This window comes from Callithrix jacchus, chromosome 8, assembly GCF_049354715.1.
Source record: "Callithrix jacchus isolate 240 chromosome 8, calJac240_pri, whole genome shotgun sequence".
Lineage (NCBI taxonomy): Eukaryota > Metazoa > Chordata > Mammalia > Primates > Cebidae > Callithrix > Callithrix jacchus.
The window spans coordinates 25,246,555-25,260,753 of record NC_133509.1 but is presented as its reverse complement, the minus strand read 5'-3'; the positions used below and the strand labels follow the sequence as shown (position 1 = coordinate 25,260,753).

At 44.7% G+C, this 14,199-nt stretch overlaps 1 protein-coding gene across 10 annotated transcripts in view; it reads left to right on the top strand.

Annotated features, from left to right (window-relative positions):
• Positions 1-10,211, top strand: part of LOC100896515 (NBPF family member NBPF3) — a 38,557-nt gene extending 28,346 nt beyond the window's left edge. For 5 of the 10 annotated variants that reach the window (XM_035259368.3, XM_035259369.3, XM_078333979.1 and 2 more), the window contains 7 exons: positions 905-1,108; positions 2,295-2,396; positions 3,504-3,599; positions 6,046-6,118; positions 7,089-7,249; positions 7,892-7,943; positions 8,482-10,211. In XM_035259368.3, the coding sequence (XP_035115259.2) occupies positions 905-1,108; positions 2,295-2,396; positions 3,504-3,599; positions 6,046-6,118; positions 7,089-7,249; positions 7,892-7,943; positions 8,482-8,725 (932 nt within the window). In that variant the 3' untranslated portion in view covers positions 8,726-10,211. Of the gene's footprint in view, positions 1-904; positions 1,109-2,294; positions 2,397-3,500; positions 3,600-6,045; positions 6,119-7,088; positions 7,250-7,891; positions 7,944-8,481 lie in introns of all 10 variants that reach the window. The other 5 variants (XM_035259366.3, XM_035259365.3, XM_035259363.3 and 2 more) reach the window with 1 other exon arrangement.
• The last annotated feature ends 3,988 nt before the right edge of the window (positions 10,212-14,199 follow it).

The following is a 14,199-nucleotide window of genomic DNA, read 5'->3' as shown; positions in this document are numbered from 1 at the left end:
TACTTCTCGGAGTTCCTGTATTGTATTCTTCAGTTCCATTAATTCATTCATACTCCTCTCTAAGTTGTCTATTCTCAATAGGATTTCATCAAACCTTTTTTCAAAGTTCCTAGTTTCTTTACATTGGGCTACATGTTCTTTTAACTCACCGAAGTTTGTTATTATCCATTCCTTGAAGAGTGATTCTGTCATCAGGATGCGCTCGTTCTCCATCAAGCCTTGTTCCATTGTTAATGTGGAACTGTGATCATCTTTAGAGGGAGAGGCGTTCTGACTGAGTATTCTCAGCCTTTTTACACTGGTTTCTTCCCATCATTGTAAATTTATCCTCCTGTCGTCTTTGAAATTACCAACTTTTAGATTAGGTCTCTTGAGTGGACGTCCAGGTTGTTAGTTCCCAGGGCCAGAGCAGCGGCGTTAAAACTAATGGTGCTTTTCTGCCCAGGATTCTCCTGTCTGGCTTCCTTCTTGTGTCTGTAGTAGGCAACTCTGCCTTCCTGGGGCTCCAAACCTTGGTCAGAAGGGGAACCGGTCCCGTTTACTCTGCGCCGAGCGCTGCCACGCCGAGATGCCGTCACAGCCGCTGCGCCGGGCTCTGGTGTCATGCTGGGGGCCCGTGCGGGTCCTCCGAACCTGTTTACTCTGCTCCGAGAGCTGCCGCACTGAGGTGCCGGGGGAACCGCTGCGCCGGCCACGAGGGTTGCGCTGGCCACCCGTGTGTTTCCTCCACTGGGGGATCTTCTGCTCCGTGAGCGACCAGAATTTGTCTGAAAGTGTGGCCTCCTCTAGTTCTCCACGCCTTCCCTGAGAGCTGCAATCTCGGGATGTTAGCGATCGGCCATCTTGGATCGTTCGGAAGTCACCAGTTTCTAACGCATCGTGTGTTTGGGTTTCTTCTCCCCAGTCCCTGGCTTTCTGTGTTCTGCCCGAAACATCAGCAAGGTGGCATCTGGCAGGCCTCCTTCCAGAAGAAACACTGAGTTTAACATTCCAGAAGGCATTGAGAAATCCTGGTCCCAGCAGGAAGATAACAAACCGAATATCAGAGGCAGCAAAAATAGACTTCTTATGAGTCACTACTCCCTGAACTATCGGCCGAAGATAAACAGTAAGTTCTATAGGTTGACCACCATGAAAGTTATGAATGATGTCCTGTCTTGTCTTGAGAAACTAACCACTCTCTTCATCAAAATTAATTTCATCCTTCCCATTTTTGTAGAAAATAGCAATGGGTATTTTTAACATTTAGTTAAAATGGAAGACAGACGCCAAAATATTTAGCAACATTTCCACATCTGCAGTAAGGTGGGTGTGGGACTGTGGGACTGGGGTTACAATCACAGCTATTGATTCCTGACTCAGGCACAGAACCACCTGTTTTTTCAGCAAGAGGCTAAATCCATGTTTACAGGAATCCTCTCTGCACCATGTAAGATTTTACAGACAAGTAGCATCTAGTCTGCTGGTCTAAATGTCTGAGGCTACTGAACTTCCGTGCAGTTCCGGTTTCTGATAAAGGTCCAGTAGGCAAAGCTGTGTTCTGCGTACCCTGGGGGAAACACGGTGATAGCAGACAGTACCCACTGTGAGGAGCTTAAAGGGGACCCTGCGTCTAATAGAACCTATGCTATCTGTAAGTGGCACCATCAAGAGCAGGGAGTACCGAGGTATTGGTGCCTCAGCCAGCCAATTAGCTGGGATTCCCGGGGGGCACCACCACATCTTGCCAATTTTTGTGTTTTATGTAGAGGCAAGGTTTCACCACGTTGGCCAGGCTGGTCTTGAACTCCTGAGGTCAGGTGATCTGCATGCCTGGGCCTCCTAAGTTGCTTGGATTCCAGGTATGAGCTACAATGCTGGCTCCACAGATTCTTTTTCAGTAAAGGTTATTAAATTCATTCGTTGGTCTGGTCTCCTATAAAAATTTCTCTAACCATTCATTGACCATGATATATGATGAGATGATTAGTATTGCAGCAACCCTTCTGGAAAGTAATTATGGCAATTTTTGAAGGTTTTGAGGGAAAAAGTTTTAATTATTTGCACTGACTTAGATCAGAGGACACTTGATTAATATCTACCAGATGAGAGAGGTTTTGTCCCGTTGGTCTGCAAAGCAGGCTCATCTACTTCTCAGGTGACTTAATCTAGGGCCCGATAGAACATTCCAGTCAGAATATCACATTTATACACTGAGAATATTTTATGTCCTTGTGCTGTGACTGGACACTGATTTGGTCTTGTGTGAAGTGTGATGCGTTCAATGTGAGCTGCTCTTCTGAATTTGTTTACAGAAGATCGACAAGATTGTGAAATACAGAAATACAGAGAAAGCAAAAATAAAGTTTTTGTGAGGCAAGCGGCCTACTACCTGCGCTGCCGGCTGAAGACCAAAGGTAAGTAAGTTCTATAGGTTCACCATCATCATGAAAGTGCTGAACGATCTTCTGTCTTTTCTGTGAGAAACTGAACACTCTTCTTCAGAATTTATTGAATTTTTCCCATACTTCTAGGCAAATATAAATGGGTAGCTTTGCATTTTGTTAAAAATGGATCTGTCGGTTCAGTCTGCTCTGTAAATTTCTCTAACCATTTGCTGACCATCACATATGATGAGATAAATCAGTATTGCTGCAATGTTGTCCCGCAGTCAAGTAGCCTCTAGTCTGTTGTTCTAAATGTCTGAGGCTGCTGAACTTCCATTCGGTTCCGGTTTCTGCTGAGGCCCAGTAGGCAAAGCAGTGTTCTGGGGACACTGGGGTAAACACGGTGATAACACACAGTACCCGCTGTGGGGAACTTAAAGAGGACTCTGCTCCTTACACAACCTGTGGTATCGGTAAGTGGCACCATCAAGAGCAGGGAGTACCCTTGTATTCGTGACTCAGCCTGTTAGTTAGCTGGGATCCCCAGTGGACACCATCACACGGCTAGTTTTTGTATTTTTAGTAGAGGTGGGGTTTCACCATGTTGGCCAGGCTGGTCTTGACTTCCTGAGGTCAAGTGAACTCCCTTCCTGGGCCTCCTAAATTGCTCCAAATCCAGGCATGAGTCACTGTGCTGTCTCCACAGATTCTTTTTTATGTAAAGCTTGTTAGAATTCATCGGTCGGTCCATTCTCCTCTATAAATTTCTCTAACCATTTGTTGGCCATCATATATGACAAGATAAATCAGTATTACTGCAGTGCTTCTGGAAAGTAGTTAGGGCAATTTTTGAAGATTTTGGGGACGAAGTTTTAATTGTTTGTGCTGACTTAGGTGAGAGGATAGGTGATTAAGATCTAGCAGATAAGGGAGATTTTGTCCCATGGATCTGAAAAGCAGGCTCATCTACTTCTAGGGTGACCTAATCTAGGGACCAGTAGAACATTCCCTTCAGAATATCACATTCTGAAACGGAGAATATTTTTCATCCTTGTTCTATGACGAAACACTGATTTGGTCTTGTGTGAAGTGCAATTTGCTTAATGTGACCTGCTCTTCTGAATTTGTTTACAGAAGATCGGAGACGTCACGAGGAGGAACAGAAATACAGAGACAGCAAAAATAAACTTCTTATGAGTCAAGACTACCCGGGCTGCAGGCTGAAGATGGAGAGTAAGTTTCATAGGTTAACCGTCACCAAAGTGCTGAACGATGTTCTATGTTTCCTCTGAGAAACTAAAGGCTCTCTTCATCAGAATTAATTTCATTTTTACCATACATCTAGGAAAATATAAATGGATATTTTAACATTTTGTTAAAAGTGGACGAGAGAGGCCAAAGTTATGTAGCAACTTTTCCACATCTGCAGTAAGGCGGGTGTGGGACTGAGGGTAAAGTCTCAGCTGTTGATTTCTGACACAGGCACAGAACCACCCGTTTTTCTCAGGAAGAGGCTAAATCATGTTCACAGGAATCCTCTCTGTACCACCTAAGATCCCGCAGACAAGTAGCATCTAGTCTGTTGTTCTAAATGTCTGAGGCTGCTGAACTTCATTCGGTTCCGGTTTCTGCTGAGGCTCAGTAGGGAAAGCTGTGTTCTGGGGGACATGCGATGGTAGCACACTATACCTGCTACAGGGAGCTTAAAGAGGACTCTGCTCCTTACATACCCTATGGTATCTGTAAGTGGCATCATCAAGAGCAGAGATTACTCTGGTTAGAGGGACGTCCTGCTTTCTTTGCAGAGGCTCTCGTTGGTAAAGAGGAAGAACGACAGCACCCACGACTCTGTGAAGGCAGCAGTGCATAGAGGAGGGACCCTGGGCCAGTCTCCTGAGCTCCATCCAAGTTGCTTCTTTTGTTTGTTACTCAGTTTTGTCATCTGTTCGTAGGATACTATAATAATGCCTACCTCTGTCAATTGCTGCACTGAATTAGATGGCCTATTTATTGTAACTCTCCCGGGACAGTTGTTGGCACAGAGTAAACACTGTTTATTAGTTTCTTTTTTTTTGAGTTGGAGTTTCGCTGTTGTTTCCCAGACTGGAGTGCAATGGCATGATCTCGGCTCACCGCGACCTCCGCCTTCTTCAAGAGCAGGGAGTACCCTTGTATTCGTGACTCAGCCTGTTAGTTAGCTGGGATCCCCAGTTGACACCATCACACTTGGCTAGTTTTTGTATTTTTAGTAGAGGTGGGTTTTCACCATGTTGGCCAGGCTGGTCTTCCTGAGGTCAAGTGACCTCCCTTCCTGGGCCTCCTAAATTGCTCCAATTCCAGGCATGAGTCACTGTGCTCAAGCAATTCTCCTGCCTCAGACTCCCGAGTAGCTGGGACTACAGGTGTGCACAGCACCATGCCCAACTAATTTTTTGTATTTTTAGTAGAGATGGGGTTTCACCTTGTTGACCAGGATAGTCTCGATCTCTTGACCTCGTGATCCACCCGCCTCGGCCTCCCGAAGTGCTGGGATTATAGGCATGAGCCAACACGCCCGGCCAACACTGTCTGTTAGTTCTTCATTCTACTGTGTCTAGCATAAGGGAAACTTTATTAGTCTTGGTGCATATTTCTTTTATGGCCTTAGGAGAGGCTCCAGACCTCCATAATTCCGCAGTGACGGTTTTATCAGTGGTGTTTTCTTCCACAAAACATATGTGGCCATGACATTACTAGGACTTTCTGAATGAGAACACAGATGGGAAACCCATGAAGTTGGAGGTCACCGTATTGCAAATGTCCCTCCTTCCGTGATGGATTGTGGTCTTTGGAACAGGAGGCAGCATCTGTCCAGTTGTAAAGGACAGGAAGGAAGCGGTGGCAGGAGGGCAGTTGTTGGAGTGGAAAGAGCTCTGGACTAAGAATGAAGGTCCCAGGCTGTATCTTCAGCAGTGTTCTTAGGAACTGTCAGGGAGCAATTGATTTCTTCTTTCTGACTTTCTCTGCCTCCATCTGCAAAGGCAGGTAAATTTCTCTCTCTCCATCTGCAAAGGCAAACATCTTGCAGTGTCTGAAGCGTTCAAATATGTGAGCACTTATGACCACTTATCACAATGAGATAAAGCCCCTTGCTGTGTGGTGTTGGAGAAAGCACTTGATGTGTGGGCATTTGGTGGTAGGAAGTGGTTCAGATTGGAGCATTCCCCATGGCGAGAATGTCCCTGAATAACATAGCAGAAGCCACTTGGAGGGCCTGTGAAGTCACCTGATGTGCAGAGGATTGTGGGACAAGTTTGTTTATCCTCTCCTAAGAGAAAGAAATAGGTTGTAAATATGAACTGTGATGGTACGCCAAGCTTGTCCCTGGGAATCAGATCTGTGTCAGGATGGCGGAGACAGCTGCCAAAGTCCAGAGAGGCTGCACAAGCCTCCAGTGATGTGGGAGCAGAAGGTCTTTTCAACATTTGACCTCATCATGACGGTGAGCCTCCTGATCCGAAATGCATTGCCTAGTGGATCAGGAAACCATGCCAGGGCATTTTGTTAAAGAGAAAACATGAGAGCTTTCAGTAGAACAGGGACCCATTCACAGATGTTCATGTCCCTGCGCACATTGGGCTGACTGTCCCTGCAGAGTGTGAAATGGGAAATATCTGAACAAACACATCTGTACTTGCAGAAAACGACAAAGATGAGGATGAAGATGTTCATGTTATGGAGGCTGAGAAAATCCAGGAATCACGTGCCACCAGGTAACACTGAAGAAGCAGGAGCAAGTAATGGGTGGTAAAGTATGGAAAAGGTCTAGAAGCCCAACCTCTCTGGCATCTCCCATGGGCCAAAAGCCTGCATTCCCTTGGCCACAGTATTTTCAATTCAACCCAACTTAGACACAGGGTGTGGCAGTTGTTGTGGTTCTTTGTATGTGCTGAGTGCCGTGTCTGAATTATACAGGGAGAACTGAGTCTTTTTTCTTCTCGGCTCCTTTCTGCCCAGTGTAAGAAATACCAGCTGCTGTCTTTCTCTCTGGTTCCCATGGCAGCCATGCTGTGTTGCAGAGAGGACATTGTTGTGGGTGATTTGTGGCACGTGTGTAGATTTTAATTTCTGACTCCTCCCAAGATGGGAACCTGCAATCAGATGAGCCAGGTGAACTCAGCAAACAGGGATTTCCTGGTTTCACCTGTTCTCCCCACTGTGTTTAAACCCGGGGAGAGACACATATATGCTTTCTGCCCATTTGTTGTGAGTGTGTTTGCTAGGATTTGTGAAGAGAAGAAATTCACAACATAGACATATCAAAATACTGGAAAAAGGAGGCCTTTAATACACCACATCTGGGTGTCTGAAGTACCTCAAGAGCTCTGTCCACTTGAATGCCGCATGTAAAATTCAACACAACTTCTGCGTGGCGGTTGAAGCCCCATGTTAGTTCTCGTGCTGCAAGTCGTGATGAGAGTTTACAGGGAGAGTCTGTGTGGCCTGCAGTGGCTCATCTGTGGCACATGCACTGAGCACATGCTGCTCATTTGTGCTCTCACAATCCAGTGCAGTCACCCTCCACCCTGCATTTAGAAGCAATATTTTTTTCTCTTGAAGGAAAAATGCCTTTGCTTTCTGTGACCACTCCATTCTGACTTCCATCAGATCAGCTGGGAGACTTTATTGTCTAATCTGTGTTGGTTTAATCTTCTGTCATCCCTGTCCTGCCTGGCTCATCAGGAATCTGCAGGAGTCTGTGGAGGAGGAAGCCCCCCAGGAGTCCTGGGATGAAGATGATTCGACTCTCTCAATTCCTCCTGGCACATTTGCCTTCAATGAGCCTTACAGGACCAACCTGCACTCAGAGGAACAGCAGGTCAACTTGGCTCATGACACAGACAGTGAGTACTCTGTTGTGAAAGTGGTAAAGCTCCACTTTGTGTCCCAGATAGACCCCATAGTCTTTGTGCATTGTTCCCCTGGCCGCGCTGAGAGTTGTCATCACTGTGGGCTGAGCCTATCCATCAGTGCAGATTTCAATCACTCCGGATTCCAGTCTGAAGCACGGGCATGGGGTGGGTCAGTGAGCTTTGCTCTCTCTCTAGTCTCAGTCCATGCCCGTGGCACCCTGGACCAACTGTCAGGACATCGAAACCCAAGGCGGGTGTTGCAAACTCACACAAAGCTATGCAGCACATGCCCACGGGTTGTCTGTCAATCTGAATTAAATGTCTCTTGCCAGCTAACAAGTTCCTCATGAGTTTTGTTCCCCAGGCATGTCTGTGAGGTTCTTTCCTGTTTGTGCAAACTTGGGATAAAGGGATAATGGTCTACCAGAATAGGGATGTTTCACCATTGGTTCTGAGACACAAACCAAGGAATCTCTATCATGATTGGCCTTGAGACCTCCTGAAGTCTCTCTCTCACGTTATCCTGTTCTCAAGCTGAGGAGTCTGAGGTCCCTGTGCAGGGATTAGACAGTGGACTGTTATGGGTGTAGGGCAATGGCTAACTTTGTCTGTCCCTATCTGAATTTATTGCAGAGATTAAAAAGGACCAAGAAGAGGAAGAAGACCAAGGCCCACTGTGCCCCAGGTAACTTTGAGCAACTGTGAACAGCTAATTTTGTGTTGACACCTGGAGACGCCAGGTCCAGGGAAAACAGAGTGGGCTGACAATATCGATACCATCTTTTCAATGAAGCCTGAAGTATTCCTCCAAACGTCGCTGTTGGTTTTTATTGCAGTAGATACTTAGGCTTCTGTTTCTTCCTCCCCTTACCATTTACTAACTGCTGTAGGTTGACCATACTTGTTTTTATGATCAGTGTACGCTGTGTGTCCTGAGGGTACTAACTCAGAGTGTCCTTTTACTCCCTCATCAGTGTGTCACCTGGACGGTTCACTGAGCTTACTTTCTCTTCCTCCCTCCCTCTCTCTCTCTCTCTTTCTCTTTCATTCTTTTCTACCCTACTCTTGTCCATCCGAGCATAAAGCAATAGTTTGTTACGTCATTAGTGGATCTATGTTTTTTCTTTATCAACCACTTTCTTGTGCTACCCATGAAATCTAGTTGGGGCTCTGTGGTGTCTTATTTTCCCTGACTTATTCTTTGGTTTTTCCTTCTTTTTTAGGCTCAGCATGGAGCTGGTGGAAGCAGAAGAGCCTGAAGTCTTCTGGTACTCACTGGATATATTGTATTCAACATACACCGCTTATCTTGAGTTTTATTACACATGCCAGGCTTACACATACGCCGTTTTTTTATATGCAGAAGAGCATGTTCGCTTGACTTTGGACATGGACAGTAGGTTTTTTACTCTGACGGTGATAGGACTCCACCTGGTCTCCCGGGTAGGGGTCATATTCCCACACTAAGACAACGTGTCACACGGGACTCTGCCGGTGCAGAGTGTGAGCAACACCATGTTCTCGCTGAAAACGCTTAGGCTGAGTTTGATAGCCTGAGGTAATCTCCAGACGACTTCACAATGTAGAACAGTGAGCGGCACAACTGACCTGTCTCCTTCAGACAGCCCATGTCACCACAAATCACACAACTAAAAGGAGAGGAGACATTTTTGGTTGAAAAAGAGTAAAAAGATAATGTAGCTCATTTCTTTAGCTCTTTTGAACCCAAGGTGTCTCCTCAAGTTTTTGTTGTCATTGATGGTGGGGACATGGGCTTGTTTGTAGAGGACAGGTCAACTGTCTGGCTCAATGGTCTATACTCTGAAGTTTTCTGAAAATGTCCTCATGCTGAAATTCAGCCTAAATGTTTTTTCCGGGAACACTGCAGGGTCAATGCTACCTCACCCATCTGCAGGTAGAGAAGGTCCCGTGTGTCTACCACCATGATCGTGATACCAGGACTTTTCCACCATTTGTCTATCACCATGATCGTGACGCCAGATCTGTACCTTTCAGAGACACCTTATTTATATGGATATATATATTTATTCAGACACCTTATTTATACGGATATATATATTTATTCAGAGACACCTTATTTATACCGATATATAAATATATTTATATGGAAGTAATTGGAAAAATGGTTTTCAAAAGTATTAATATCCTGTATTGAAACGATCATCTCTCAACATTTTATTATTCGTTAATCATCCCTGGCTGTGTCAATTATTGTATTTACATCTCTACACTGGAAATTTTCTATTTTTACTGTATCTTTGCTTTTGCTAGTTTCTGTTGTTGAACCAAAAAAATTCCCTGCCTGCATTTCAATTTTTGCCAAAGTTAATTTTAATCTATACAATGAAAACTTTTTTCCTTAAGATAAGACTGTCAGCACCTAAGGCCACAGCAAAACAGAGCCTTTGTTTGCTAATTTTTAAGCCTTTGTTAATTTCTGGCTGAGGAGAGAGGTAGTTTATTTTATTAGCTGCTAATACCTATTTAAGTGAGCAGCCAGAGACTTGTCTATCAGACTAAGGATATGCAAAGCTTACGCCATTCTCTTTGAGTCTTTTAAACTATTTCAGAAGAGAAGGGAATAGGCAAATTCCACATATGTGGACAGGAAGGAGAATACACTAAAAGACACAAACAACGGTTTCCCAAACAGAATAGAAAATCCATTAAAATGCATGAAATATTTTCTCATGAAATGTAATCTCTCTAAACTTAGCCATTATATGAAAGTCAATTCTTAATATGCCACACTACATTGACTGTTGACGTTCATAAGAATTCATTTCCATGTTTGTTATTTGAAAAAGCAAAAGGACTCTAATCCTTTCTTTTCTTTGCCATGATCTTTTTAAGATTGAGGATTTTTTTCCAAAATAAAATTAAAGATTTTAAAGATTGAAAATTGACATTAAAATTTATCTTCTCAAAGCAATGATGTGTAACTCAGGCTGTCTTATTCCTGCTTTTATAGTATAAGTGTCAGGTGCTCATTTAACCATTCTTTAAATTTTTCAAATTACTGGGAACAAACCACTTTCCAGGGTGGTTTGTTTCTTTTGTTTCCTTTTTTTTTTTTATTTTACTTTAAGTGCTGGGTTACATGTACAGATCTTGCAGGATTGTTACACAGGTATAAGCATGCCATTTTTGTTTGCTGCCTCCCCCCTGCCCTGTGTCACCTACATTAGGTATTTCTCCTAATGCTATCCCTCCCCAATCTCCCCACCCCCTGCTATCCCTCCTCTAGCTCCCCTACCGCCTGACAGGCCCCAGTGTGTGATGTTCCCCTCCCTGTGTCTGTGTGTTCTCATTGTTCAATGAGTGAGAACCTGCAATGTTTGCTTTTCTGTTCCTGTGTCAGTGTACTGAGAATGACGGTTTCCAGTTTCATCCATGTCCCTTTAAAGGACATGAACTCATCATTTTTTGATGGCTGCATAGTATTCCATGCGTATATGTGCCACATTTTCTTTATCCAGTGTATTTTTGGTGGACATTTGGTTTGGTTCCAAGTCTTTGCTATTGTAAGCAGTGCTGCAGCAAACATAGGTGTGCACGTGTCTTTATAATACAATGTTTTGGCCAGGCGCGGTGGGTCAAGCCTGTAATCCCAGCACTTTGGGAGGCCGAGGCAGGTGGATCACGAGGTCAACAGATCGAGACAATCCTGGTCAGCATGGTGAAACCCCATCTCTACTAAAAATACAAAAAATTAGCTGGGCATGGTGGAGCGTGCCTGTAATCCCAGCTACTCAGGAGGCTGAGGCAGGAGAATTGCCTGAACCCAGGAGGCGGAGGTTGCGGTGAGCTGAGATCGCGCCATTGCACTCCAGCCTGGGTAACGAGCGAAACTCTGTCTCATATATATATATATATGTGATACAATGTTTTATGATTATGTGGGTATGTACCCAATCATGGGATTGCTGGGTCAAGTGGTATTTCTGTTTCTAGATCCTTGAGGCGTCGCCACACTGTCTTCCACAATTTGCCTGAATATTACATCTTTCTCTAGGTTTAGAAAGTTTTCTGTTATTCTTTCTTTGAAGAAGCTTTCTACTCTGTGCTCCTTCTCAGCCCCCTATTTAAGGCCAGTGAATCTTCGATTTTCTCTTCTGAAGCCCTATTCTATATCTCTTAAGCATTCTGTGTTCCTTCTCATTATTATTTTCTTTTTTCTCCTCTGACTGTATTTGAAATAGCTTGTTTTAATGCTCACTAATTCTTCTGCTTAATCAATTCTGCTGAGACTCACTAAGGCATTTTCCAGCTCCAGGATTTGTTTGCTATTTTCTATTATGTCAGTATCCTTGTTAAATTTTTCTGATATAAGTTTGAATTGTTTCTGTTTTCTTGAAGTTCATCGAGCTTTCTCAAAATAGTTACTCTAAGTTTCCTGAGAAGTTGCATGTCTCCATCACCCCAGGGTTGGTCAGTGGCGGCTCATCTGGTCTATTTGCTGGGTCATATTGACTTCAGTGTTCTTGATACTGTTGACATTTGTCAATATCTGGGCATTGAAGGATAAGGTATTTATTTCAGCCTTTGCAGTCAGGTCTTGTTTGTACCTGTCCTTCAGAGCGCCTTCCAGGGATTCAAAGTGGACTGACCAGTTCCCTATGCCAGTGGTCACTACAGCCATTTTTGTCCTAGAGGGCACCTAGGCCCAGGTACACTGCAGTTTTTACAGATGCCCAGGTCCCCAGCCCTCTTGGACTTGGGGGAAGATCAGTGATTGTTCTCTGGGTTCCCAGGTAAAGCCTCTGGCTTACTTTCCTTTATTTTCCTTATGCAAAAGGAATCTCTCTGTAGGCTACACTGCCTGGAGTATGGGGAGGGGTGATGCATCATTCCCATAGCTGCTGCAGCTGCTGCTGTCATACTGGCTGTGACCTCAAGTCTGGTGTCTTCCAGACCTAAGCAACATCAGGGTTTGCCCAAGGAGTGCTGTGGTCACTGCAGCCTGCCTGCCCCTGACATTTATTTGAAGCCCAATTAATTTCCAGTGATAAAGCTGAGCAGAACTTTGGTGGGCTCTTCCTCCTGGGGCAGCTGATTCCCTTTGGCCCAGGGTGAGTTTAGCTTTTGTGGACATCAGCCTGGAATGAAGCACTATTGGGTTCTGTTCAGGGATGTGTTTCACTATGGCCAGACTGATACTGAGTTTGAATATAAAGTCTCACACTTTCCTCCTTGTCTCCAAAAGAACTTTTCCCAAAAAGTTTTTATGTCAATGTTGATGGAATGACATACTCTTTGACTCAAGGGTCTTAAATGGATTTTTAGTTTTGATGCAGTGTGACAGAACACTGTTTTTAAAGTGTGATCTACAGCCCTCATGCACTAAAATCACCTGTGGTGCTTATATTATCAAAAGGCAGACTCTAGGGCCCACACCAACTACATCTCCTTGGGTTGGAGACCAGTATGTAGCTCCTATAGTCTCCACCGCTGTTTCTAAGGTACACCAAGTTCAAGAACCATTCTTTCATATTTTCAGAATAGGGATTCCCACAAAATGACAAAGCGGAAAAACCTTAACCTTTTAAATTAGAGTTCAAGCATTAGACTGCACTTCTTAAACACAGTTTATCTTTTTCATTTTCTCTTTCTAGTTCTGTGTACTGTCAAGGCATTGGTGCAGAAATAGGAAACCAAGCAGTGAAAGAAAAACTATGTATTTGTTTATATCTGTTTTGCTTTAATAATCACCAAAAAGACCCATTGTCTCTCTCCCACCCTGTCCACCAGTTATATTGGCCTTCAACACATGGCAATAACAACATATATACATCTATATTATGCATTTATACACACAGACATGCTGTATCAGCACTGTGAAGACACGGACTGGGCTTTACTATCTCTGGGGGCCTCTCCCATGCCACTTAAAAATGGGCACAGGTTTGCTCTGTGCAAGAATTTCAGCAGAATTGGTCTTGCTATCAGTCCTGTTTCCCCAAGGTAAGATAGGATGACAAAATGGGACAGTGTATATGAAGTGAGGTCAGTCCAATTTGGATATCATAGAAGAAAAGAAATAGGATGTGCTAGCTGAAGCCTGAGATGGTATCTGGGGAGTCACCACATTTGTGATGTGAACTCAAAACAGACGCTGCAGTGCAGACCAAAGCCCAGCCCGACTCCACCCAATAGGATCAGGTGTGGATCTGTGAGTAGCGTTCACTGAGTCCCCACCAGTACTGTCCAGCAGGGCACCGCTGCTCAGTATTGTGCTTTTAGAACCTGCCAGAGGAGCTCCAGCATTGGGACCGCATGCCTCATTCATCAGAATCAGGGTCTTCTATCCACTGAGTTTTCCATCTCAGGCAGCTGATGAGGCAACAAGTGTGCTGTTGTTAGTTCCCACGCTGCTGGGGCTGTTGAGAAGCAGTATCACAAAACCATCTATGCAAACTACACATTCTTTGCTTCATGCTGGGCCTAGTGGGCCTTGGCTAAGGTTATTCCATAGCTGTCAGAAAGGCTTTAGCCTTTCTTCCCGCTCCACCAGGACACGCCTCTGACTCCCTCTTCTGTACCCTCCAGTGGACTTGGAGGAACGAGACCCAGATGCTCCTCAGCAGATAGGTGGCCACACAAAAGGGGGACAGGCCCACCCTTCCTGCTGTTTTAAGGACCTCTGGTGACTGCGCTTCTTGCATGGTTCCTGGAAGGCAAGGATCACAAGGCTGGAGTGCGCTTCAGAGCCCTTAGGGATTTCACCTGCAGACAAAAATAAACCAAACCAGCGTATATTGCCAAGCCCTGCTGATGCTGCCTGAAGCTGGAGTGAGAGCGATGTGGTGACTAAAGCCAGGAGTATGGTGAGAGCCAGGTAAGAGGATGAGCTAAGAGCATGTGCTGCAGTCTGGAGGAACAGCAGGTGCCCCAGGTTGTGGGGAGCCTCCCCACCTCCC